The following is a 26,904-nucleotide window of genomic DNA, read 5'->3' as shown; positions in this document are numbered from 1 at the left end:
TCAGAGTCGGTACAGCCACCCGGCTTCTTCACGCATCGCGCCGACAGAAACAAACATCTCTCTGGTAAGAAGAAGGGCGGGGTGTATGCCTTATGATTAACAAGACGTGGTGTGATCATAAGATCATACAGGAACTCAAGTCCTTTTGTTCACCTGATCTAGAATTCCTTACAATCAAATGCCGACCGCATTATCTACCAAGAGAATTCTCTTCGATCATAATCACAGTCGTGTATATTCCGTCCCAATCAGACACATCAACGGCCCTGAAAGAACTACATTTGACTCTATGTAAACTGGAAACCAGATATCCTGAGGCTGCATTTATTGTAGCTGGGGATTTTAACAAGGCTAATCTGAAAACAAGGCTCCCTAAATTTTATCAGCATATCGAATGCGCGACCCGGGCTGGCAAAATCCTGGATCATTGTTATTTTAACTTCCGCGACGCATATAAAGCCCTCCCCCACCCTCCTTTCGGAAAATCTGACCACGACTCCATTTTGTTGCTCCCAGCCTATAGAAAGAAACTAAAACAGGTAGCACCCTTGCTCAGGTCTGTTCAACGCTGGTCCGAACAATCGGATTCCACGCTTCTAGATTGCTTCGATCACGTGGACTGGGATATGTTCTGCATAGCGTCGGACAATAACATGGATGAATATGCTGATTCGGGGAGCGAGCTTATTAGCAAGTGTATCGGTGATGTTGTACCCACAGCGTCTATCAAAACATTTCCCAACCAGAAACCGTGAATTGATGGCAGCATTCGCGCAAAATTGAACACGCGAACCACTGCTTTTAATCAGGGCAAGGTGACCGGAAACAAGACCGAATACAAACAGTGTAGCTATTCCCTTTGCAAGGAAATCAAACAAGCTAAGCGTCAGTATAGAGACAAAGTGGAGTCGCAATTCAACGGCTCAGACACGAGAGGTATGTGGCAGGGTCTACAGTCAATCACGGACTACAAAAGGAAAACTGGCCCCTTCGTGGACCATGATGTCTTGCTCCCAGACAAACTAAACAACTTATCTTGCTCGCTTTGAAGACAACACAGTGCCACTGACACAGCCCGCTACCAAAACCTGCGGGCTCTCCTTCACTGCAGCCAACGTGAGTAAAACATTTAAACGTGTTAACCCTCGCAAGGCTGCCGGCCCAGACGGCATCCCCAGCCTCAGAGCATGTGCAGACCAGCTGGCTGACATATTCAATCAATCCTTATCCCAGTCTGCTGTTCCCACATGCTTCAAGAGGGCCACAATTTTTCCTTTTCCCAAGAAAGCGAAGGTAACTGAGCTAAATGACTATCGCCCCATAGCACTCACTTCCGTCATCATGAAGTGCTTTGAGAGACTCGTCAAGGACCATATCACCTCCACCCTAACCTGACACCCTAGACCCACTCCAATTTGCTTACCGCCCCAATAGGTCCACAGACGACGCTATCGCAATCACACTGCACACTGCACACTGCACACTGCCCTTACCCATCTGGGCAAGAGGAATACCTATGTAAGAAGACGTTTTTCTCTCCAAGAATCAATGGGTTTATATCCAAAATGGATGTAAGTCCAATAATGGAAGTAGTAACTGCAGATTGCCCCTTTTAAGCACAACCGTCTGATAACTTTTATCGACTACAGCTCAGCCTTTAACACCATAGTACCCTCCAAACTCGTCATTAAGCTCGAGACCCTGGGTCTCAACCCCGCCCTGTGCAACTGGGTCCTGGACTTCCTGACGGGCCGCCCCCAGGTGGTGAGGGTAGGTATCAACATCTCAACCCCGCTGATCCTCAACACTGGGGCCCCACAAGGGTGCGTTCTCAGCCCTCTCCTGTACTCCCTGTTCACCCATGACTACACGGCCATGCACGCCTCTAACTCAATCATCAAGTTTGCAGACAACACTACACTGGTAGGCTTGATTACCAACAACGACGAGGCGACCTACAGGGAGGAGGTGAGGGTCCTCGGAGTGTGGTGTCAGGGAAATAACCTCACACTCAATGTCAACAAAACAAAAGAGATGATCGTGGACTTCAGGAAACAGCAGAGGGAGCAGCCCCGTATCCACATCAACGGGACAGTAGTGGAGAAGGTGGAAAGTTTTAAGTTCCTCGGCGTACACATCACGGACAAACTGAAATGGTTCACCCACACAGACAGCGTGGTGAAGATGGAGCAGCAGCGCCTCTTCAACCTCAGGAGGCTGAAGAAATTCGGCTTGTCACCAAAAACACACATCCTGCCGGGCTGCATCACCGCCTGGTACGGAAATTGCAACCACCCGAGCCACTGCCTGTTCATCCCGCTATCATCCAGAAGGTGAGGTCATCAGGCCATCAGACTGTTAAACAGCCATCACTAACATTGAGTGGCTGCTGCGAACATACTGACTCATCACTAACCACTTTAATCAATGCCACTTTATATAATGTTTAATACCCTACATTACTCATCTCATATGTATAAACTGTACTCTATACCATCTACTGCATCTTGCCTATGCAGGTAGTTGTTGTGAAATTGTTAGGTTAGATTACTTGTTAGGTATTACTACATGGTCGGAACTAGAAGCACAAGCATTTCGCTACACTCACATTCACATCTGCTAACCATGTGTATGTGACAAATCAATTTTGATTTGACAGTAAACAAATTTGTGCACAACATTGTAGAGAAATAAGCTTTTTGTGCATATGGAACATTTCTGGGATCTTTTATTTTCAGCTCATGAAACATGGGACCAACACTTTACATGTTGCGTTTATATTTTTGTTCAGTATAAATGGAGTGTCTCGGATTTACGTAATAGAATACGAAATGCTCTGAGACCAGGTTTCAACCCACTTCGTGGTCATATTTTCACGGGCAGATATTGGGTAGAAGTAAATCCTTTCTCTTCGCCTGTGCAGCTCTGGCTAAAAGCCTATTTTCTTACAAATCATGCCTGAGTTGGGTGTGGTAGTCCTGAGAAATAAACCAGTCCTACATGAATCATCCCACATGATTTTACTATTTACCTTGTCATACTCTACAACCAAACTACACATACCGAGTCCTGTGCCCTTGGGTCGTCACTAATTACCCCAGCCACAAAGTCATACACACCGCCTATTTCTACAATTTATCTTCTTAAAATCTGATTTTAAACCTATCCCTAACAGCAAACCTTAACCTAATCGCACTGTTAAGTTTATGATTAACCGTAACTTTAAATAAATACCAAAAAGCTTTAAAAAATAACGGTAGGCCAATAGCCAATTTTGACTTTGTGGATGTGGTAACTAGTGGGAACCCCCTGCCCTTGTCCTCATCCTCGCATTGTAAGTGGTTGACGTACTTGTCAATCCAGTTATTGTTGCCGGCCCATACATAGCAAGATTGTGTGTGGACGTAAACTATCTGGATTTTCATGGATCACGCAGTTTAACGTACGTTTAAGTAGTTTTTTTCCTTAAATGATCAATGTCTATTTGTTTATATTAATATAAATGTGTTTTATGTACATTCACTTAGAATGAAATAACTGATTTAGGGCTATATACATGCCAAGGACAGACTGTCACTGGATATAGTCAGATAATAACAACATTATTAGCTATTTGGACATACCAGCCCATTTTATTTAGGGTTTTAGTCAAATGTGTTGTGCAACATAATGTAGTCTAGAGTGAAATGATTTGGCAATTAGTGTTTAATTTGAATAGCTATTAAGAATGAAGTACAGTCTATATTGTAACGTTTGGACAGCTTGTTCTTTTTAAATACAAACCATAATAAATCCGCTCCCAGTTTTCGGTTCCCTTTATCCAACAATTAGCAAAATTATACAACAATGTAGGAATAGTTTCACTTAGTTTAGAGTTCCTCCCCACTTCCTCTTTTGGCAACATCGCGGTCTGAGTGAACCTTTTTAGTCTCTCGCGTATTTACAATCGATCGATGGATTTTCTCATGAATAAAGCCTTGTTGTGTGCGAACATAATCAACTTTAAGCGTCAAGTAAAATGTTTAAAGGACTAGTGCACAATGTTTTCGCATTCCGGGGATTGATAGTTAAACATTACCCTGTTCTTACGCTAAACATTACCCTGTTCTTACGCAACAGTTTTCAATGATCTGATTCTTGTTGCAGCCACAATACAGTCTGTTCCACTCAGAGGATACAACTATGCAATTTAAACACACACGCAATATACAGTTGAAGTCGGAAGTTTACATACACCTTAGCCAAATACATTTAAACTCAGTTTTTCACAATTCCTGACATTTAATCCTAGTAAAAATCACTGTCTTAGGTCAGTTAGGATCACCACTTTATTTTAAGAATGTGAAATGTCAGAATAATAGTATTGAGAATTATTTATTTCAGCTTTTATTTCTTTCATCACATTCCCAGTGAGTCAGACGTTTACATACACTCAATTATTATTTGATGGCATTCCCTTTACATTGTTTAATGTTTTGGACAGCCTTCCACAAGCTTCCCACAATAATTTTGGCCAATTCCTCCTGACAGAGCTGGTGTAAACTTTTCAGTTCTGCCCACAAATGTTCTACTGGATTGAGGTCAGGGCTTTGTGATGGCCACTCCAATACCTTGACTTTGTTGTCCTTAAGCCATTTTGGAAGTATGCTTGGGGTCATTGTCCATTTCGAAGACTAATTTGCGACCAAGCTTTAACTTACTGACTGATGTCTTGAGATGTTGCTTCAATATATTCACATCTATTTTGTGAAGTGCACCAGTCCCTCCTCAGCAAAGCACCCCCACAACATGATGCTGCCACCCGCGTGCTTCACGGTTGGCATGGTGTATGGCGGTTTTGGAGCAGTGGCTTCTTCCTTGCTGAGCTGCCTTTTAGGTTATGTCGATATAGGACTCATTTTACTGTGGATATAGACACTTTTGTACCTGTTTCCTCCAGCATCTTCACAAGGTCCTTTGCTGTTGTTCTGGGATTGATTTGCACTTTTCGCACCAAAGTACGTTCATCTGTAGGAGAAAGAACGCGTCTCCTTCCTGGGCGGTATGACGGCTGCGTGGTCCCATGGTGTTTATACTTGCATACTATTGATTGTACAGATTAACGTGGTACCTTCAGGCGTTTGGACATTTCTCCCAAGGATGAACCAAATTTTTTGCAGACTGGCTGATTTTCTTGGTTGATTTCTTTTGATTTTCCCATGATGTCAAGCAAAGAGGCACTGAGTTTGAAGGTAGGTCTTGAAATACATCCACAGGTACACCTCCAATTGACTCCAATGATGTCAATTAGCCTATCAGAAGCTTCTAAAGCCATTACATAATTTTCTGGAATTCTCCAAGCTGTTTAAAGGCACAGACAACTTAGTGTAATTATTAAACTTCTGACCCTCTGGAATTGTGATACAGTGAACTATAAGTGAAATAATCTGTCTTTAAACAATTGTTAAAAAATTACTTTAGATGTCCTAAACAACTTACCAAAACTATAGTTTGTTAACAATACATTTTTGGAGTGGTTGAAAAACTAGTTTTAATGACTCCAACCTAAGTGTACGTAAACTTCCGACTTCAACTGTAGATAATACAGTGCACATTTGCAGCCATCACATTAAACTGCGTTACTAGGCTAAGATATAGAGAGAGAGAAAGAACCTTGATAAAAAAGAAAGGAAGAACCAAAATAAAAGACAGTTGAATTAAGAAGTCTGATACGTTATTTTAGAATTGGCCTGAAGGTCTGCCTGCATATTTTATAGACATATTTGCCTTTGTAGCCTGAGTGCCAACCTAATAATATCCACTTCACCTATCGTAGATAAGACTAAGCAAAACTCTCAGTACAGTAAATGATAGGTGTGGAGGTGAGGCAATGGATGTTGTGGTAAATGGAAGAATCTCTATGTAACCTAACATGCTGACCACACCACCTGCGTTGTCAGCAAGAACTTTGCAAAATAAATGTACACATACATGTTATTCAATAATTTCATCCAAAACACTCGTGCGCGTCAACGGGTGTCTGAGTAGCCAGGCGCTAAAATAGAATTTGGCAAGTCCAGTTGGTGGTGGTAATGCACATTAACGTTGGTTGCCAACTGCCATATAAAGTCCACAGAAGAAGAAGACTGAAGGAGGGGAGATTACTAGAAACTAACTAGGTTTCACCTTTTATCTCAAAATGGGTCAAAATTCTACAAAGTTCCAGAAAAAAAGGACTGTGTGCATTTCAGTTAAAATAACAACCCAATGTTTATATCCCAGGACATATTCGCTAGCAACAGCAAGCTAGCTAGCTAAATGTCCATGAAAGTTTCATGGGTTTCGACCTGTCCCCAAATTAATATAGTTGGTTCGGAGTTTGTTTTGATATTTCAATCTGCGTGTCTAGATCGCGTTTGGTGTGGATGGACAAAATCAACATGTGTGTGATGGTGCACGTGGACGCATGCACGTGCCCAGTTTAGACAGCATGTAACGTAGCAGGCATAACAGAAACGCCTGAGCAGTGTTTCATTTTTTATGGCCCTGTCGGGGAAGGTTATCTTCTGCTCTGGAGAACCAATCCAGTAAATGTGGAGGAGGAGTTACATGCTGACTACACTGGGCATGTGCGTGTGCCATCTTGCACATGTTGATTTTGTCCATCCACACAGGATGAAATCAGGACATGCAGGTTGAAATATCAAAAATAACTCTGAAGCAACTATATTAATGGGGACAGGAAGAAACACATGAGACTTTCATGGACATTTAGATAGCTAGCTTGCTGTTGTTAGCGAATATGTCCTGGGATATAAACATTGGATTGTTATTTTCCCTGCCCCAATGCATAGTACCAACTGTAAAGTTTGGTGGAGGAGGAATAATGGCCTGGGGCTGTTTTTCATGGTTCAGGCTAGGCCCCTTAGTTCCAGTGAAGGGAAATCTTAATGCTACAACATACAATGACATTCTAGACTATTCTATGCTTCCAATTTTGTGGCAACGGTTTGGGGGAAGGCCCTTTCCTCTTTCAACATAAGAATGTAATTGTTTTTTATTTATTTAAACATTATTTAACTAGGCAAGTTAGTTAAGAACAAATTCTTATTTGCAATGAAGGCCTACCGGGGAACAGTAGGTTAACTGCCTTGTTCAGGGGTAGAACAACAGATTTTTACCTTGTCAGCTCAAGGATTTGATCCAGCAACCTTTCGTTTACTGGCCCACGCTCTAACCACTAGGGTACCTGCCACCCCAATGCCGCCGTGCAATGCCCCCTGTCCAATGCCCCCATGCAATGCCCCCGTGCACAAAGTGAGGTCTATACAGAAATGGTTGGTCGAAATCGATGTGGATGAATTTGACTGACCTGCACAGAGCCCTGACCTCAATCCCATCGAACACCTTTGGGATGAACTGGAACACAGACTGCTAGCCAGGCCTAATTGCCCAACATCAGTGCCCTACCTCACTAATGCTCTTGTGGCTGAATGGAAGCAAGTCCCCGCAGCAATGTTCCAACATCTAGTGGAAAGCCTTCCCTGAGGAGTGGCTGTTTATAGCAGCAAAGGGGGGCACAACTCCATATTAACGCCCATGATTTTGGAATGAGATGTTCGACGAGGAGGTGACATACTTTTGTCCATGTAATGTATGTGTACATTTATTTTGCCACACTCGCACACGCAACGCAGCTGGTGTGGCCAGTATGTAAAGGTGGCGTGTTGCCTGGTGTTGCCTTGTTAATAAAACGTTTCTAAAAACCATAGGCGGGACTTGCGAAACAGACTAAGCAGACCAGGCCGGTGTTTGGAGTTTGAGAAGTCAATGAAAGAAGTGAAAAATTATTCCTTAGTTCATTTTCTTGAAATCTAAAGGCACGACCTAGATTTGAGCAAATGTCTTAACTAGTTGAACATCTTAATACTCCAACCTCGTGAAAGTGACAAACTGACACTTTTTCATTTTTGTCCAAAACAACTTATATCGAAGAAGTGCTTTTGATTTGACGGCTTGCACATGCGCAATTCAGTGCGAGATGACCATTAAACCAGCTGACGTGTTTCTACGCATGAGCTTAGCTAGCCAACGTCGTCAAGACGTTCACCTACAAGTGTGATCAGGGATTTCACCTGGAGAAGCAGTTTCTGCCTATCTTCATACTGTACAATCTTTGTTGTTAACGTCCAAATGTGGTAGTTGCGTCACAGGATCTCTTTCCATTTCCCATGAAAACCAGATGCATCTGTTTGTTCTGGCCTCGCAGAGAGTGATCTCTATGCAACCAGGCAGCCAAGAACACCATATTCAGAATCCAAGAACACCATATTCAGAATCCAAGAACACCATATTCAGAATCCAAGAATACCATATTCAGAATCCAAGAATATCATATTCAGAATCCAAGAACACCATATTCAGAATCCAAGAATACAATATTCTAAAAGTGAGTTCCCTGTGGAACTCATAGAAAGCTCATCTATTTCTTTCTCAGACTTGTCTTGAGGTAACACTGAGCTCACAGGCTTATGTACCAGAATCAAATATTTCATTTTTTTTTTTAGCCACGACCAAGGTAGGTGGAGTTCAAACCACAAGTTGGGAAACACAGCATGGTCTCCAGCGGTGCTTAGAAATGTGTAATGAAAGTGTGTGTGTGTGTGTGTTTGACTGTATGTGTGTGTTTGCATGCATGTGTGTGTGTGATATAGTGAGTGAATGACAGATAGAATGAGAAAGGGATGTAGTACTGAGATGTTGGGCTGGTCCATTTTTAGCCCAGTCGGATTGTCTAACTTGTCTAAATGATCATTATGTAGCTAATAATGGTGGTAGATTTTTGGTCCCAGTCCGCCCGCCCGCGTGTGTGTGTGTGTCAGTACATGCTTGTCTTTTGTTCCTGACTGTCCATCTGATTCTCTGATTCAGCAGACTGTGTATCACCCCGTGACCTGGTTGCCATAGAGCCAGTCGGACCATGGCCGGCGGTGTGGGGGAGAGCCAGCTTCAGAGGATTATCAGAGATCTGCATGGTACACTGCCATTGTGTGTTTTTGTGTGCGTGTGCGTGACTGCGTGTGACTTCCCGCGTGTCGGTCCCTTTGTAACAACCAGTGCGTGCGGGCCTGTGTGATAGTTACAGGGGTAGACCACCACTGTCGGCTGACATCGAGAGTCAGAGAGGGAGAGAAAGATAGAAAGAGAGTAGGATCACAGAGGTAGAGAAAGTGACAGAAGGGTTGCAGTGGCCTCGATGTAACTGGCTTGGCTTCGGCTTCAAGCCCGACAGCATTTCTTTCCACACATTGGTTGTCCGGTCTCCTCATTGGGACGACATCATGGAGCCGACCCTCTCCCCCAGTCCCCGGGGTGTACCCCCCAGGGTGTGGCTGGGGCGACAGAGAGGCCCTGTCAGCATGCAGCGAGAGAGAGGGGGGGTGCTTAGCCTCAGGGTGCACCCGTCACGGGTGTCTTTCCTGTTTTTACGCTGGATGAGAGGCAAGTGGGTAATTGTACTGAGCTGGGATGTGTGAGGAAGGGGTCATCTGTGTGGAGTTAGAGGTTGTGGGTAGGGGTTGGAGAGACATGCCTGGGTGGATATACTGGGCTTTTGACTCCATCTGGTTTGACCTGTATATGACCTGGAAACCATTGAAATGTATCCAGGCCACTGTGAGGATATTACATCTAACTGTGTGTACTGTATTTTTGGTACATTGTAATGGTTTCTAGAAATTTCAGGGTTTCTGTGCCCACTTAAAACGTTCCACAGATACTGTGCCTATTGGCCTAGATCGATTTACGTTTTTTTTTGTTTAGTTCAGGAGAAAGAGGCTACCAGGTCAGGGACGATCACAGTAATGTGTTTCTCTCAACAGGTAAAGCTCGTGTAGTAGGGGGGGAATACTTGTGTAACGTCGATGTACAGTACCAGTCAAAAGTTTGGACACACCTACTCGTTCCAGGGCTTTTCTTTATTTTTACTATTTTCTACATTCTACAATAATAGTGGAGACATCAAAACTATGAAATACCACATATGGAACCATGTAGTAACCAAAAAAGTGTTAAACAAATCAAAATATATTTTATATTTGAGATTCTTCAAAGTAGCCACCCTTTACCTTGATGACAGCTTTGCACACTCTTGGCATTCTCTCAACCAGCTTCATGAGGTAGTCACCTGGAATCCATTTCAATTAACAGGTGTGCCTTGTTAAAAGTGAATTTGTGGAATTTCTTTCCTTAATGCATTTGAGCCAATCAGTTGTGTTCTGACAAGATAGCGGTGATATACAGAAGACAGCCCTATTTGGTAAAATATCAAGTCCACGTTATGGCAAGAACAGCTGTGCTGCATCAGATGACCTGGCCTCCGCAATCACCCGACCTCAACCCAATTGAGATGGTTTGGGATGAGTTGGACCGCAGAGTGAAGGAAAAGCAGCCAACAAGTGCTCATCATATATGGGAACTCCTTCAGGACTGTTGGAAGCTGGTTGAGAGAATGCCAAGAGTGTGCAAAGCTGTCATTAAGGCGTACTGTAGCTACTTTGAAGAATCTCAAATATAAAATATATTTTGATTTGTTTAACACTTTTTTGGTTGCTACATGATTACATATGTGCTATTTCACAGCTTTATGTCTTCACTATTATTCTTCAATGTAGAACATTGTTTAAATAGAGAAAAAACATCTCTCTCTCTCTCTCTCTCTCTCTCTCTCTCTCTCTCTCTCTCTCTCTCTCTCTCTCTCTCTCTCTCTCTCTCTCTCTCTCTCTCTCTCTCTCTCTCACAGATGCTGTTGCTGAGCTCACTAAAGAGTACAGGGAGAATGGGGAGCCAATCACAGATGATAGTCCCAATCTGCAGAAATTCTCCTACAAACTGGAGTACCTTCTACAGGTGAGACTCTCACTGTTCATAGACAGTGGTATAGTACGAACAGTGTTTTCCCTTTCTTTAGGCGGGACCAAGGCCCCAAAGCAACATCCAGGACTGGTTAATTAATCAAAACATCTGTAGAACAATCCGTTTTTTCCCCTACCAGACACAGATTAAGCAACATGCTTTTCAGTCCAGGATTAGGTTTAATCTGTATTCAGGAAACCGCCGCACAGAGTCCAAGTCAAATCAAGGCCAACCTGCTATGCTCACTAATATGGCATTGTTCAGATCTCTGTACAGTAGGTCACATACAATTTGTCGCTAACACGTCATCTACGCTTTTCAGTTTGACCAGAAGGAGAAGACAACATTTCTTGGCACCAGAAAAGACTACTGGGATTATTTCAGCGACTGTCTGGCCAAGATCAAAGGAGCCAACGATGGTATCCGCTTTGTCAAATCCATCCCTGAGGTATTGAGATCAGCACTTTTAAAGGACAATTATAAGGATTGTCAACTGTTATTACACAATGTATCGTAGTAATTCATACATAATGACATTCTATCTTTAGAGTTCTTTACCACTTTTTTATGGGTCACAGCAAACACCACTGTCACCATTTCTTTGTACCCTCTGTCTGAAGTTATGTATACCATTACAGTTTCACCAAATGTGAAATAATGAAGGAACAAATGAACTGTATCTACAAATGATCTACCAAATCTACTTTGACGCATATTTCCCTTGTGTGATTAAAAGGATAATACTCCTGACATTGCAGCGGTCACGGATTGCATAATTAACATAGATGCATTCAATTGTCAGTCTCACTGATAAGTAGTTATAAGGGCATGGGGGAATTTAGCATTCTGCCAGGTAGTGGATACTAGCCGTGAAGAAACAAATCATATTTGTTAACAGGATCTACACAACAGATTTAGTTGAATATGGATGATTGATTATAGACCACTTTTGAGGAATGAAAATGTCTGACGAACTTTGATTTGAACTATCCCTTTAATGGACACATTCAGGAAACATACGCTAGTTTAAGGCCTCATTGGCAGAGGAACAGCTATCACATATATTTGCTGTACAGCACTGTGAATATTTCCTGTACTTTTCCCTTCCAGCTGAAGACTTCTCTGGGGAAAGGCAGGGCTTTCATTCGTTACTCCCTGGTGCACCAGCGACTGGCCGACACGCTGCAGCAGTGCCTGATGAACCAAAGGGTGACCAGGTAAAACTCAACCCAGCACAGGATTCACAGAAGGTCATTGGTTGAAATCCCTGCGGCAAAGAAGGGGTCAAGTCTCAAATAAATATCATACTTGGAAACTGCAAAGTGAGCAGACACTTTTCTTTTTTTCAAATCTCAAACCTGACCCCACTCCAGCAACAGTTTTAGCCGTTAAACATGGGTGCAGAGGTCATAGGTTCACGTCTGGGATAGTGTTTGGCTAAATGAAGGGACTTGTTTATGTTACAGACTACTATTCTGAAATCGATTGTTTCAAGTAAACAACGTCTCCTTCCTGATTCTTGTTAGCGCCTTTCATTTCTCTTTTCCTTTGTGGTGTTTTACTTCTGTAAACATTTCCCTGTTCCTCAGGTGAGTAAACACAATGTGCTGGTTCTTATGTTGCCAAAGGTTACTGGAAGCAGTGTTCAGTGGGAGGGGAGTAGACGTTGTCTGACTCAATATAGATACAGCATTTTGTACCAATCCGCTTCTCGAAAAGTTACTTCTCCCGTTGTACAGAACCACATCTATATGCTCTATGTACTTGTGAAATGTACCTGTGTGTTTGTAAAAGGCATGTACATTAGTCCAAAAAGTACTTTTTGTATGTGTCGAAGTGATTTAATATAAGGAACAATCCAAGTGTGTTAGTGAAGGTATTTCTATGTGAATGTATGCACGTGTGTGTTGTTATGCCTATCTCTCAACTCATTTCCCTGTATATGCTTCTCTCCTTCTTGCAGTGACTGGTACTATGCTCGCAGCCCCTTGCTGAAATCCCACCTCAGTGTTGACATCGTAAGTCACCTGTATGAACTCAACGAGATCCAGTTTGACGTGGCTTCCAGGGGTCATGACCTTGACTCGTCCTGGCCCACCTTTGCAAGGTAACCAATTGCAAAGTCATTATGTTTATAAATGCACCCCACACTCAAGATGCTGCGCATTGGATTGAGGAATTGATCAAATGTAGACACTTGGTGATGTCACCTCATCACATGTGTGTTTTCTTATCTCCAGGAGGACACTGGGCATGCCCAACTCACCTGGCCACATGTGGAAACCACCCAGTCGCAGCTCCAGCATTAACAGCCTGGCCAGCACATACTCACAGGTACTGATACAGCTCCTCAGAGCTTTTACTCTACTGGGACTAATATGGTTCTATAAGGAGCTAGTCATATCTTGTGAGATCATACAGTATTTCTAGTGACGTCTTAACAATGTGTCAAGTCTGCAGTACTCACTCTAGTACCCTGTTTCTCTAATAACCCCCCCCCAGCACGCTCATGAGTTCCCAGGCAGTCCTGAGTACGGCCCGGGCATGCTGAGCGAGCTGAACGAGTCGCTGCCTTCCGGCGTGGAGGTGAGCATGTTGGACGAGCTCCGCCTGGAGCTGGACCAGTCAGAGCTGAAGCAGCGGGAGCTCCAGGACAGGGTGCGCCTGATGGGGGAGGAGGGTGCTGAGCTCAAAGGCGTGGTGGTGGAGCTCCAGAGGCAGCTGGATGTGTCGCTGACCGCACAGGAGGAACAGCAGGGTATGCAAGGGACCCTGAAAGCCCTGGAGAGGCGTGAGGAGGCCTTGTCCCGCGAGCTGGAGACCCTGAGGGCTGGGGAGAGGGCCAGGGAAGCAGAACAGCGCCACCTCCAGGAGAAGCTGGTGGCCGCAGAGGGGAAGAACGTAGAACTAATGGCCAAGCTGGACGGTGTGTTGGATGAGAAGGGCCAGCAGGTGACCAGCTATTTTGACTCAGCACAGAAGATCCACGAGCTGCTGGACAGACTGAAGGAGGCAGAGGGGGGGAAGATAGAGGCTCTGGCAGAGGGAGAGGATAGGAGGCGGCAGGCCGAGAAGCTGGCAAATGAGCTAAGGGTCAAGGAGGTGGCAGCAAAGGAGGATGAGGCTAAGCTGGAGGCGCTGTCAAAGTCTGCTGCAGAGGAGAAGTCTAAGTTTGCAGAGTGTGCAGAGGAGCAGTGTAACGCCATTGACAAGCTGCAGGGGGCATTGACTTTGAGGGAGAAGGAGGCCAGCAACCTGCAGAGGCAGCTGCATGACCTCCAGAGTGCTCTGGAAGAAAGGGAGATACAGGCCGAGGAGGCCAGGGACAGGGCGCAGGAAGAGAAAGAGGAGATCCAGGGAAGCATGGGCAATCTGAAAGAAGCCTTGGAGGTGGAACTCCTCTACCTGAAGAAGCAGTTGAAGACCAGAGAGGCGGAGCTGCTCTCCAGCACCCAGAAGCTCCAGCACCTGGAGGTCCAGAGCCATAGCCTGACCACAGAGCGCGATGGCCTGAGCGCCAACCTCTCAGAACTGGAGTCCAGCGTCAGGGAGCAAGCCAATAGGATCGAGGAGTACAAGACCCAGTGCACCAACCTGATGGAGCTGAACGGGAAGTTGCTGGGCACAGTGAAGAGGAATGAGGAGCTGAAGAAGGAGCTGGCAGAAAGCCGGGTAGCCCTTGAGGGTGAGGTGGCTGCTCTGAGGGCCTCTGACAAGCAGTTGAGGAGCCAGCTGGATGACGCCAAAGTGACTGTGGATGAGAAGGACAGGAGGCTGCGTGAGGAGAACCGGGCCTTGGATGAGAGTCTGCAGAGGGCAGCCATGGCTGCCGAGGTGTCAGACGCCGCCGGCAAACGGCTGGAGCAGGAGAACCTAGGCCTGAGGGAGGAGCAGGCCACGGTGAGGGCGGCCCTGAGCTCCATGCAGGATGAGCTGAAGGCCATCCATGGGCAGATCGCAGAGCTGGAGAAGAGCTTAGGTCGGTCCCGCAGGAGTGAGGCCAGCCTGCAGGAGCAGCTCAAAGACCGGCAGGCCCAGCTCGAGAACAAGGAGAAAGGCTGTGTAGAGCTCCAGGCCAGGGTGGAGGCCCTAGAGGCCAGGGGTAGGGCACTGGAGAAGGCTAAGACAGATGCAGAAAAGGCCTGCGCCAAAAAGACAAAGCTGATAGAGAGGGTCACCACCGAGAAGCAAACGGTGGAGAGAACCCAGCTAGTGAGGAGCTCTGCCCAGGCCAAGGAGAGCCAGGAGATAGCTGCCAAAATGACCATGATAGAGGGCCAGCTGGAGGTGAACATGAAGGAAGTGACCAGGCTCCAGGCAGAAGTGCTGGATCTAAGGGTGCAGCTCAACACCTCTGCGGAAGACAGGATGAGGAGCCAGGCCCAGCTGGAGGTGACGGAGGCCCAGAGAGACGAACTCAGGACCCTAACGGAGCAGCTTAAAGCCCAGACCGAGGCACTCAACCAGAGGCACGTTGCCGAGCTCCTGCAGTGCAATGAGAGGGAAGAGGCACTGAGCAGGGAGCGTGACCGGGTGGAGGCAGCCACCCGGGCAGAATTGGCTGCCGCTGAGGCCTCCGCCAGAGGAGAGCTGGCCACACTCAAGACCCAGAACGAGAGGCTGGCCATGGAGAATGCTGAGACACGCGAGAGCCTCCACCGGGCCAATACAGAGATGGCAGAGCTTGGGATGACCATATGTAGACTGACGGCAGAAAGGGAGGAGGCCAAGGAAGGCTGGGCGGGGGAGGCAGGCAGGATAGGGGAGCTAGAAGAGCGGACGTCCAGGGAGGTGGAGCGGCAGGAGGCTTGCATGGCCGCCCTTCGCCAGGAGAACGCCAGCCTGAGAGAGGAGCTGAGGATGATGGAGAACCTTCCGGCAGCCATGCTGGAACTCCAGGAGAAGCTGGAGAAGGCGGAGGGCCAGGTGAGGAGCCTCAAAGACTCAAGTCGGGAGGAGATGGAGGCGGTCAAGTTCCAGATGAGCTCCGAGATTATGAATCATCAGAACCAGATCAAGGTGAGTTTGACTGGAGTTCTGTGAAAAGCGTGTGCCTTGTGGGAATCCTGGACAGGAGCAAAATCATATCATTACGGCAGCACATGAAAGGGCAGTTTATGGTGTATTTCCACCCAGTGTTTACCCAAAAGTCTCAGACTTTTCTGTTTCCATCTGCGCGGGTCAGCACCCGTGTCTCACTGGGCCATGACTCAGGCGGACCTGCTCTAACTTGGGGCCAAAGCCAGGCCACTGGTACTTTTTAGCTGACATTAAAATAACAATGTCTGACTGTGGACTTCAACACCCAGCGGAAGATGTTGATTCTGCTCTTCACAAGTCCTCACTGTCAGCCCTAGCTACAGAGACACGATTTCCCTAGTATATCATAAGGGTGTATGCACTAGTGTAACACTGATGTTAGTCGAAAAGCAGCATTAAGAGCAATGTGATTTATAAAACAGTTAATGATTACTTGGCACCATTTGAATACCTGTGTGTTTTACTCTCCATTAGAACACCTGTGTGTTTTACTCTCCATTAGAACACCTGTGTGTTTTACTCTCCATTAGAGCACCTGTGTGCTTTACTCTCCATTAGAACACCTGTGTGTTTTACGCTCCATTAGAACACTTGTGTGGTTTACTCTCCATTAGAACACCTGTGTGTTTTACTCTCCATTAGAACACCTGTGTGTTTTACTCTCCATTAGAACACCTGTGTGTTTTACTCTCCATTAGAACGCCTGTGTGTTTTACTCTCCATTAGAATACCTGTGTGTTTTACGCTCCATTAGAACACCTGTGTGTTTTACTCTCCATTAGAACGCCTGTGTGTTTTACTCTCCATTAGAATACCTGTGTGTTTTACTCTCCATGAGAACGCCTGTGTGTTTTACTCTCCATTACAATGCCTGTGTGTTTTACGCTCCATTAGAACACCTGTGTGTTTTACTCTCCATTAGAACACCTGTGTGTTTTACTCTCCATTAGAACGCCTGTGTGTTTTACTCTCCATTAGAATACCTGTGTGTTTTACGCTCCATTAGAACACCTGTGTGTTTTACTCTCCATTAGAACACCTGTGTGTTTTACTCTCCATTAGAATACCTGTGTGTTTTACTCTCCATGAGAACGCCTGTGTGTTTTACTCTCCATTACAATGCCTGTGTGTTTTACGCTCCATTAGAACACCTGTGTTTTACTCTTCATTAGAACACCTGTGTGTTTTACTCTCCATTAGAACACCTGTGTGTTTTACTCTCCATTAGAATACCTGTGTGTTTTACTCTCCATGAGAACGCCTGTGTGTTTTACTCTCCATTACAATGCCTGTGTGTTTTACGCTCCATTAGAACACCTGTGTTTTACTCTTCATTAGAACGCCTGTGTGTTTTACTCTCCATTAGAATACCTGTGTGTTTTACTCTCCATGAGAACGCCTGTGTGTTTTACTCTCCATTACAATGCCTGTGTGTTTTACGCTTCATTAGAACACCTGTGTGTTTTACTCTCCATTAGAACACCTGTGTGTTTTACTCTCCATTAGAACGCCTGTGTGTTTTACTCTCCATTAGAATACCTGTGTGTTTTACGCTCCATTAGAACACCTGTGTGTTTTACTCTCCATTACAACGCCTGTGTGTTTTACGCTCCATTAGAACACCTGTGTTTTACTCTTCATTAGAACACCTGTGTGTTTTACTCTTCATTTGAACACCTGTGTGTTTTACTCTCTATCTATCCAGAGTGTGAATGATGAGCTGGGGAAACTGAGAGTCCAGCTGCCAAAAGAGCAGGAAAAGGTGTCCAGTCTGGAGGCCAAAGTCTCAGAGTTAGAGGTCTGTATCTTCACCTCTTCACATTATTCACATACAGTGCATTCAGAAAGTATTCAGAGCCCTTGTATTTTTCCAAATGTTGTTACAATACAGCCTTATTCTAAAATATAAATGTTTTTTTCTTCTTCATCAATCTACACACAATACCTCATAATGACAAAGAAAACACAGGTTTCAATAAATTGTTGCAAATTTACAATAAAAAACAACTGAAATGATCACATTTACATAAGTATTACTCAGTACTTTGTTGAAGCACCTTTGGCAGTGATTACAGTCTTCAGTCTTCTTGGGTATGACTCTACGAGCTTGGCACACCTGTATTTGGGGAGTTTCTCCCATTCTTCTCTGCAGATCATGTCAAGCTCTGTCAGGTTGAATGGGGAGCATCACTGCACAGCTATTTTCAGGTCTCTCCAGTTATGTTCGACCTGGTTCATGTCCAGGCTCTGGCTGGGCCACTCAAGGACATTCAGAGACTTGTCCCGAAGCCACTCCTTGGTTGTCTTGGCTGTGTGCTTAGGGTTGTTGTTCTGTTGGAAGGTGAACCTTTGCCCCAGTCTGAGGTCCTGAGCAAAACATCCCCATAGCATGATGCTGCCACCACCATGCTTCACTGTAGGGATGGTGCCAGGTTTCCTCCAGACGTGACGCTTGGCATTCAGGCCAAAGAGTTAAATCTTGGTTTCATCAGACCAGAGAGTCTGGTCTGAGAGTCTTTAGGTGTCTTTTGGCAATCTCCAAGTGGGCTGTCATGTGCCTTTTACTGAGGAGTGGCTTCCGGCTGGCCACTCTACAATAAAGGCCTGATTGGTGAAGTGCTGCTTCCTTCTGGAAGGTTCTCCCATCTCCACAGAGGAACTTTGGAGTTCTGTCTGAGTGACCATCGGGTTCTTGGTCACCTCCCTGACCAAGGCCCTTCTCCCCCGATTGCTCAGTTTGGCTGGGCGGCCAGCTCTAGGAAGAGTCCTTGTGGTTGCAAACTTCTTCCATTTAAGAATGATGGAGGCCACTGTGTTCTTAAGGACCTTCAATGCTGCAGACATTTTTTGTTACTCTTCCCCAGATCTGTGCCTCGACACAATCCTGTCTCAGAGCTCTACGGACAATTCCTTTGACCTCATGGCTTGGTTTTTGCTCTGACATGCACTGTCAACTGTGGGACCTTATATAGACAGGTGTGTGTCTTTCCAAATCATGTCCAATCAATTGAATTTACCCCAGGTGGACTTTAATCAAGTTGTAGAAACACCTCAAGGATGATCAATGGAAACAGGATGCATCTGAGCTCAATTTCGAATCTAATAGCAAAGGGTCTGAATACTTATGTATAGAAGGAAGGTACAGTGCCTTGCGAAAGTATTCGGCCCCCTTGAACTTTGCGACCTTTTGCCACATTTCAGGCTTCAAACATAAAGATATAAAACTGTATTTTTTTGTGAAGAATCAACAACAAGTGGGACACAATCATGAAGTGGAATGACATTTATTGGATATTTCAAACTTTTTTAACAAATCAAAAACTGAAAAATTGGGCGTGCAAAATTATTCAGCCCCTTTACTTTCAGTGCAGCAAACTCTCTCCAGAAGTTCAGTGAGGATCTCTGAATGATCCAATGTTGACCTAAATGACTAATGATGATAAATACAATCCACCTGTGTGTAATCAAGTCTCTGTATAAATGCACCTGCACTGTGATAGTCTCAGAGGTCCGTTAAAAGCGCAGAGAGCATCATGAAGAACAAGGAACACACCAGGCAGGTCCGAGATACTGTTGTGAAGAAGTTTAAAGCCGGATTTGATACAAAAAGATTTCCCAAGCTTTAAACATCCCAAGGAGCACTGTGCAAGCGATAATATTGAAATGGAAGGAGTATCAGACCACTGCAAATCTACCAAGACCTGCCGTCCCTCTAAACTTTCAGCTCATACAAGGAGAAGACTGATCAGAGATGCAGCCAAGAGGCCCATGATCACTCTGGATGAACTGCAGAGATCTACAGCTGAGGTGGGAGACTCTGTCCATAGGACAACAAACAAGTATATTGCACAAATCTGGCCTTTATGGAAGAGTGGCAAGAAGAAAGCCATTTCTTAAAGATATCCATAAAAAGTGTTGTTTAAAGTTTGCTACAAGCCACCTGGGAGACACACCAAACATGTGGAAGAAGGTGCTCTGGTCAGATGAAACCAAAATTGAACTTTTTGGCAACAATGCAAAACGTTATGTTTGGCGTAAAAGCAACACAGCTCATCACCCTGAACACACCATCCCCACTGTCAAACATGGTGGTGGCAGCATCATGGTTTGGGCCTGCTTTTCTTCAGCAGGGACAGGGAAGATGGTTAAAATGGATGGGAAGATGGATGGAGCCAAATACAGGACCATTCTGGAAGAAAACCTGATGGAGTCTGCAAAAGACCTGAGACTGGGACGGAGATTTGTCTTCCAACAAGACAATGATCCAAAACATAAAGCAAAATCTACAATGGAATGGTTCAAAAATAAACATATCCAGGTGTTAGAATGGCCAAGTCAAAGTCCAGACCTGAATCCAATCGAGAATCTGTGGAAAGAACTGAAAACTGCTGTTCACAAATGCTCTCCATCCAACCTCACTGAGCTCGAGCTGTTTTGCAAGGAGGAATGGGAAAAAATGTCAGTCTCTCGATGTGCAAAACTGATAGAGACATACCCCAAGAGACTTACAGCTGTAATCGCAGCAAAAGGTGGCGCTACAAAGTATTAACTTAAAGGGGCTGAATAATTTTGCACGCCCAATTTTTCAGTTTTTGACTTGTTAAAAAAGTTTGAAATATCCAATAAATGTCGTTCCACTTCATGACTGTGTCCCACTTGTTGTTGATTCTTCACAAAAAAATACAGTTTTATATCTTTATGTTTGAAGCCTGAAATGTGGCAAAAGGTCGCAAAGTTCAAGGGGGCCGAATACTTTCGCAAGGCAATGTATTTCTGTTTTTTATTTGTAATCCATTTGCAAAAATTTCTTAACCTGTTTTCGCTTTGTCAATAGGGGGTATCGTGATGATTTTTTTCTTATTTAATCCATTTTAGAATAAGGCTGTAACATAACAAAATGTGGGAAAAGTCAAAGGGTCTGAATACTTTCCGAATGCACAGTATGACAAGAGTGCAATATAACAGACAGTCTTCAATCCCTTGTCTTGTAATGTATTTTCTCTGTAATGTCTTTTGTCTGTAATGTCTTTTGTCTGTAATGTATATTTCGTTATATGCCGGAACCCAGTAAGACTAGCTGTCGCCATTGGCGTCACCATGGGGATCCTAATAAATCACAATCAAGATACATACAGTAAAACACTTTGGGAAACACTGGCAGAGAAAAAAATGATTGGCTACATGGCATGTCTGTTCAGCACTGTCTTTAGACCCAATTTAAATAGCTGACATTGAAATAGCTGAAAGCAAAGAATCAGTGATAAGAATTCATAAGATGATCATATAATTGGGTGGATGACAAAGTCAGATGTGCACACGTCCAGCCTGTCTGCTCTGGCGTATGTTTTTACGTTTTCATTAGAGATGCCTAGGAATACATATGAGGGAGGGCAAAGAAATGAATATGAAAGAAGAGCAGGCCTGTACACACTTAATACGAAATTAGAGTTCGGTGTTCATCAGCCGAGTATGATAAAACAGAGAGCAGAGTGGTCTTAATCTCCTTCCTGTCCTTGCCTAGACAGGATGTGACACGTTGTAATTAATCTGCCTGTACTGTGCTATGATAATCTGAGTGAAGGAGAGAGATAGGCTGTTCATTTACAAAGCATCGCTCCTCTGTAGACTTCTTAATCCTTGGTCTGTATTAATTTATCAACCGATCAAACACCTGTTTCTGAAAGTTTTTTGGTTCTATTTTTATAACTACTGCATGTTATGATTATGTTTGATGAAGGGGGTGAATGAAGAGTACTCACGGCTGATTGGAGAGAAGGATGCTCACATCACAAAGTCTGAAGCAGCCATTTGTCAGAGTGAGGGAGAGATTCAGCACCTAAGAGAGTCTGTCACCAGGTAAGGCTGTAACCCCGGCATTTACCTATTATACCCCACACAGAAAACAACCTTTCTATTTAGATGAGCTAAGTAGCCCGTCTTAAGATATTTTTAAACGCATCGTGCAGAATCGACAAGACAATTCTGTCTGCTATTTTCTTATGTAAGTGCATGAGTCAAAGATTATGTCCCTGATTGAGTCTGTAATACCAACATGTTTCAAGCAGACCACCATAGTCCCTGTGCCCAAAAACACAAAGGCAACCTGCCTAAATGACTACAGACCCGTAGCACTCACATCAGTAGCCAAGTGCTTTGAAAGGCTGGTAATGGCTCACATCAACACCATTATCCCAGAGACCAGGGACCCACTCCAATTTGCATACCGCCCAAACAGATCCACAGATGATGCAATCTCTATTGCACTCCACACTACCCTTTCCCACCTGGACAAAAGGAACACTAATGCGAGAATGCTATTCATTGACTACAGCTCAGCATTCAACACCATAGTACCCTCAAAGCTCATCACTAAGACTAAACACCTCCCTCTGCAACTGGATCCTGGACTTCCTGATGGGCCGCCCCCAGGTGGTGAGGGTAGGTAGCAACACATCTGCCACGCTGATCCTCGACACTGGAGCCCCCCAGGGGTGCATGCTCAGTCCCCTCCTGTACTCCCTGTTCACCCACGACTGCATGGCCAGGCACGACTCCAACAGCATCATTAAGTTTGCAGACGACATAACAGTGGTAGGCCTGAGCACCGACAAGACAGCCTATAGGGAGAAGTTCAGAGACCTGGCCAGGTGGTGCCAGAATAAAAACCTACCCCTCAACGTAACCAAGACTAAGGAGATGATTGTGGACTACAGGAAAAGGAGGACTGAGTACGCCCGGGGCTGTAGTCGTACACACTCCATCTTCCATTCTCTTAAAGTAACTGTCCAGTATTTCCAGATTTCTATGAAATATGGCCTATAATTCATTTCAAGTTGTTATTATTAAGTATGTTAAAAAGCAGCTTTCATGTGTTGGAAATATGTGGGAGTACCACAACAACAAAATGGGGTGGGCTATACCAGTCATTAAAATATTCATGGGAGTAGACCGCTGATTGGCCAGCTCAGCCAACATGACATCATGCTCTATGAGGAAATAGCAAGCATTTTTTAAACAATCTTTTTGAGATACAAGTTTGAGGTTTTAAAGTGTTTTTTCTCCAATTTATGTTTTGGCCACATATACTAGTATAGGTCAAGTCAACAACATTATTTGGGATGAGTTAACAGAATATTAACTTGTACAAATATTCAGTGGACAGTTAAAGCCAATTTATGCTTAATCCAGAAATTCGATCCAGAGGCTCTGTACAGAGAGTGTGATGCAATTGCAGAGCCTCCGGAGGCTTGCGAAGGCCAAATCGAGCTAGCTCCGCACTGCGAAGGGCTCCGTATAGCTCCGCATTGACATGATTGATTGATGGTAGGTGGGGGCAGGAGGTCCTGTATAAAATAATCTAACTTTCTTGACAACTTCCTTCACAACAGCTCGGCTCTGCTCCGTGAAGCGCAGTATGAATGCTCTGACTTCTGTGGAGTCCGCATCGCAGTAAATGCTGTATGGCCACTGCAGATGTTGGATTGACCATGCAGAGCCTTGTACTTTAATATTTTTCTCACCCTTATCTCTCTGTCATTTAGTGCTGAGGAGGCTCTCTCAACGGTCCAGGCGGTGTGTGAGGAGCTAAAGCAGAAACTGGAGCAGGCCGAGGTGGACAAACGTAGTTATTACCTTAGGACGACCGCAGAGATCGACGACCTATACCGAACCAAGAGCACCCTGGAGGAGCGCCTCATTGAACTTATCAAGTACGACCTAGTCCCTCCTCTGCACTATCCTGAGCGCGGGAAGAAAAAGACAAAGCGACAGCTGAACCTTTGATCTGTAGATCTAAGACAGGCTTTTGTTTAGAAACTGGAAAGGGTGTTGTTGTTTTCTGCCTTCGTTTGGGTGATCAGATAGCAAGGTCTGGTTCTACCCTCTTGGCTGAGTCCTGTGGGGAGTGTGTCCTCTGAGGATGCTCTCCCATAGCGAGCACAGTGTGGGTCTTTGTAATGCCATCTCACCCCTGACAGTCTCATCTGATGAAAAGGAGGGAGGGAGGGAGGGATCTGATGAAAAGGAGGGAGGGATCTGACATAAAGGAGGGAGGGATCTGACATAAAGGAGGGAGGGGGATCTGACATAAAGGAGGGAGGGGGATCTGACATAAAGGAGGGAGGGGGGGATCTGACATAAAGGAGGGAGGGAGGATCTGACATAAAGGAGGGAGGGAGGGATCTGACATAAAGGAGGGAGGGGGATCTGACATAAAGGAGGGAGGGGGGATCTGACATAAAGGAGGGAGGGATCTGACATAAAGGAGGGAGGGATCTGACATAAAGGAGGGAGGGAGGGATCTGACATAAAGGAGGGAGGAAGGGATCTGACATAAAGGAGGGAGGAAGGGATCTGACATAAATGAGGGAGGAAGGGATCTGACATAAAGGAGGGAGGGAGGGGGATCTGACATAAAGGAGGGAGGGAGGGAGGGATCTGACATAAAGGAGGGAGGAAGGGATCTGACATAAAGGAGGGACGGATCTGACATAAAGGAGGGAGGGGGGGATCTGACCTTTATTTTATTTATTTATTTTATTTCACCTTTATTTAACCAGGTAGGCAAGTTGAGAACAAGTTCTCATTTACAATTGCGACCTGGCCAAGATAAAGCAAAGCAGTTCGACAGATACGACACAGAGTTACACATGGAGTAAAACAAACATACAGTCAATAATACAGTATAAACAAGTCTATATACAATGTGAGCAAATGAGGTGAGAAGGGAGGTAAAGGCAAAAAAAGGCCATGGTGGCAAAGTAAATACAATATAGCAAGTAAAACACTGGAATGGTAGTTTTGCAATGGAAGAATGTGCAAAGTAGAAATAAAAATAATGGGGTGCAAAGGAGCAAAATAAATAAATAAATTAAATACAGTTGGGAAAGAGGTAGTTGTTTGGGCTAAATTATAGGTGGGCTATGTACAGGTGCAGTAATCTGTAAGCTGCTCTGACAGTTGGTGCTTAAAGCTAGTGAGGGAGATAAGTGTTTCCAGTTTCAGAGATTTTTGTAGTTCGTTCCAGTCATTGGCAGCAGAGAACTGGAAGGAGAGGCGGCCAAAGAAAGAATTGGTTTTGGGGGTGACTAGAGAGATATACCTGCTGGAGCGTGTGCTACAGGTGGGAGATGCTATGGTGACCAGCGAGCTGAGATAAGGGGGGACTTTACCTAGCAGGGTCTTGTAGATGACATGGAGCCAGTGGGTTTGGCGACGAGTATGAAGCGAGGGCCAGCCAACGAGAGCATACAGGTCGCAATGGTGGGTAGTATATGGGGCTTTGGTGACAAAACGGATTGCACTGTGATAGACTGCATCCAATTTGTTGAGACATATAGGAGGGAGGGAGGGATCTGACATAAAGGAGGGAGGGAGGGATCTGACATAAAGGAGGGAGAGAGGGATCTGACATAAAGGAGGGAGAGATCTGATGAAAAGGAGGGAGAGAGGGATCTGACATAAAAGAGGGAGGGAGGGATCTGACATAAAGGAGGGAGGGAGGGATCTGACATAAAGGAGGGAGGGATCTGACATAAAGGAGGGAGAGATCTGATGAAAAGGAGGGAGAGAGTAATCTGACATAAAAGAGGGAGGGAGGGATCTGACATAAAGGAGGGAGGGAGGGATCTGACATAAAGGAGGGAGAGAGGGATCTGACATAAAAGAGGGAGGGATCTGACATAAAGGAGGGAGGGAGGGATCTGACATAAAGGAGGGAGAGAGGGATCTGACATAAAAGAGGGAGGGATCTGATGAAAAGGAGGGAGAGAGGGATCTGACATAAAGGAGGAGAGATCTGACAAAAGGAGGGAGAGAGGGATCTGACATAAAAGAGGGAGGGATCTGACATAAAGGAGGGAGAGAGGGATGACATAAAGGAGGGAGGGATCTGATGAAAAGGAGGGAGAGAGGGATCTGACATAAAAGAGGGAGGGATCTGACATAAAGGAGGGAGGGAGGGATCTGACATAAAGGAGGGAGAGATCTGATGAAAAGGAGGGAGAGAGGGATCTGACATAAAGGAGGGAGAGAGGGATCTGACATAAAGGAGGGAGAGAGGGATCTGACATAAAGGAGGGAGGGAGGGATCTGACATAAAGGAGGGAGAGATCTGATGAAAAGGAGGGAGGGAGGGATCTGATGAAAAGGAGGGAGAGAGGGATCTGACATAAAGGAGGGAGGGAGGGATCTGACATAAAGGAGGGAGAGAGGGATCTGACATAAAGGAGGGAGGAGGATCTGACATAAAGGAGGGAGGGATCTGACATAAAGGAGGGAGAGAGGGATCTGACATAAAAGAGGGAGGGATCTGACATAAAGGATCTGACATAAAGGAGGGAGAGATCTGATGAAAAGGAGGGAGAGAGGGATCTGACATAAAAGAGGGAGGGAGGGATCTGACATAAAGGAGGGAGGGAGGGATCTGACAAAAGGAGGGAGAGAGGGATCTGACATAAAGGAGGGAGAGATCTGATGAAAAGGAGGGAGGGAGGGATCTGATGAAAAGGTGGGAGATGCTATGGTGACCAGTGAGCTGAGATAAGGGGGGACTTTACCTAGCAGGGTCTTGTAGATGACATGGAGCCAGTGGGTTTGGCGACGAGTATGAAGCGAGGGCCAGCCAACGAGAGCGTACAGGTCGCAATGGTGGGTAGTATATGGGGCTTTGGTGACAAAACGGATTGCACTGTGATAGACTGCATCCAATTTGTTGAGACATAAAGGAGGGAGAGAGAGATCTGATGAAAAGGAGGGAGGGAGGAATCTGACATAAAGGAGGGAGAGATCTGACATAAAGAAGGGAGAGAGGGATCTGACGTAAAGGAGAGAGGGATCTGACATAAAGAAGGGAGAGAGGGATCTGACGAAAGGAGGGATCTTTGCCTAGGAGTAGTCCATTCGGAATTCAGAAAGAATCCCAAGATATCAAGGAAGAAGACAGCGAGAGGGGGATATCAAGAAGGAAGACAG

At 45.1% G+C, this 26,904-nt stretch overlaps 1 protein-coding gene across 2 annotated transcripts in view; it reads left to right on the top strand.

The window, feature by feature from the left end:
• Positions 1 to 3,367: 3,367 nt before the first annotated feature.
• Positions 3,368 to 26,904, top strand: part of LOC115122321 (FYVE and coiled-coil domain-containing protein 1-like) — a 62,154-nt gene continuing 38,617 nt past the window's right edge. The window contains exons 1-11 of one of the 2 annotated variants that reach the window (XM_065009604.1): positions 3,368 to 3,442; positions 8,914 to 9,014; positions 10,781 to 10,887; positions 11,216 to 11,341; positions 12,004 to 12,110; positions 12,857 to 13,000; positions 13,134 to 13,227; positions 13,396 to 15,912; positions 17,639 to 17,731; positions 21,671 to 21,789; positions 23,475 to 23,642. In XM_065009604.1, the coding sequence (XP_064865676.1) occupies positions 8,960 to 9,014; positions 10,781 to 10,887; positions 11,216 to 11,341; positions 12,004 to 12,110; positions 12,857 to 13,000; positions 13,134 to 13,227; positions 13,396 to 15,912; positions 17,639 to 17,731; positions 21,671 to 21,789; positions 23,475 to 23,642 (3,530 nt within the window). In that variant the 5' untranslated portion in view covers positions 3,368 to 3,442; positions 8,914 to 8,959. Of the gene's footprint in view, positions 3,443 to 8,910; positions 9,015 to 10,780; positions 10,888 to 11,215; positions 11,342 to 12,003; positions 12,111 to 12,856; positions 13,001 to 13,133; positions 13,228 to 13,395; positions 15,913 to 17,638; positions 17,732 to 21,670; positions 21,790 to 23,474; positions 23,643 to 26,904 lie in introns of both variants that reach the window. The other variant, XM_065009605.1, reaches the window with a different exon arrangement.

The sequence above is a fragment of the Oncorhynchus nerka genome, linkage group LG25 (assembly GCF_034236695.1).
Source record: "Oncorhynchus nerka isolate Pitt River linkage group LG25, Oner_Uvic_2.0, whole genome shotgun sequence".
Lineage (NCBI taxonomy): Eukaryota > Metazoa > Chordata > Actinopteri > Salmoniformes > Salmonidae > Oncorhynchus > Oncorhynchus nerka.
The sequence above is the reverse complement of the archived record's forward strand: the minus strand, read 5'-3'. Positions and strand labels throughout refer to the sequence as shown.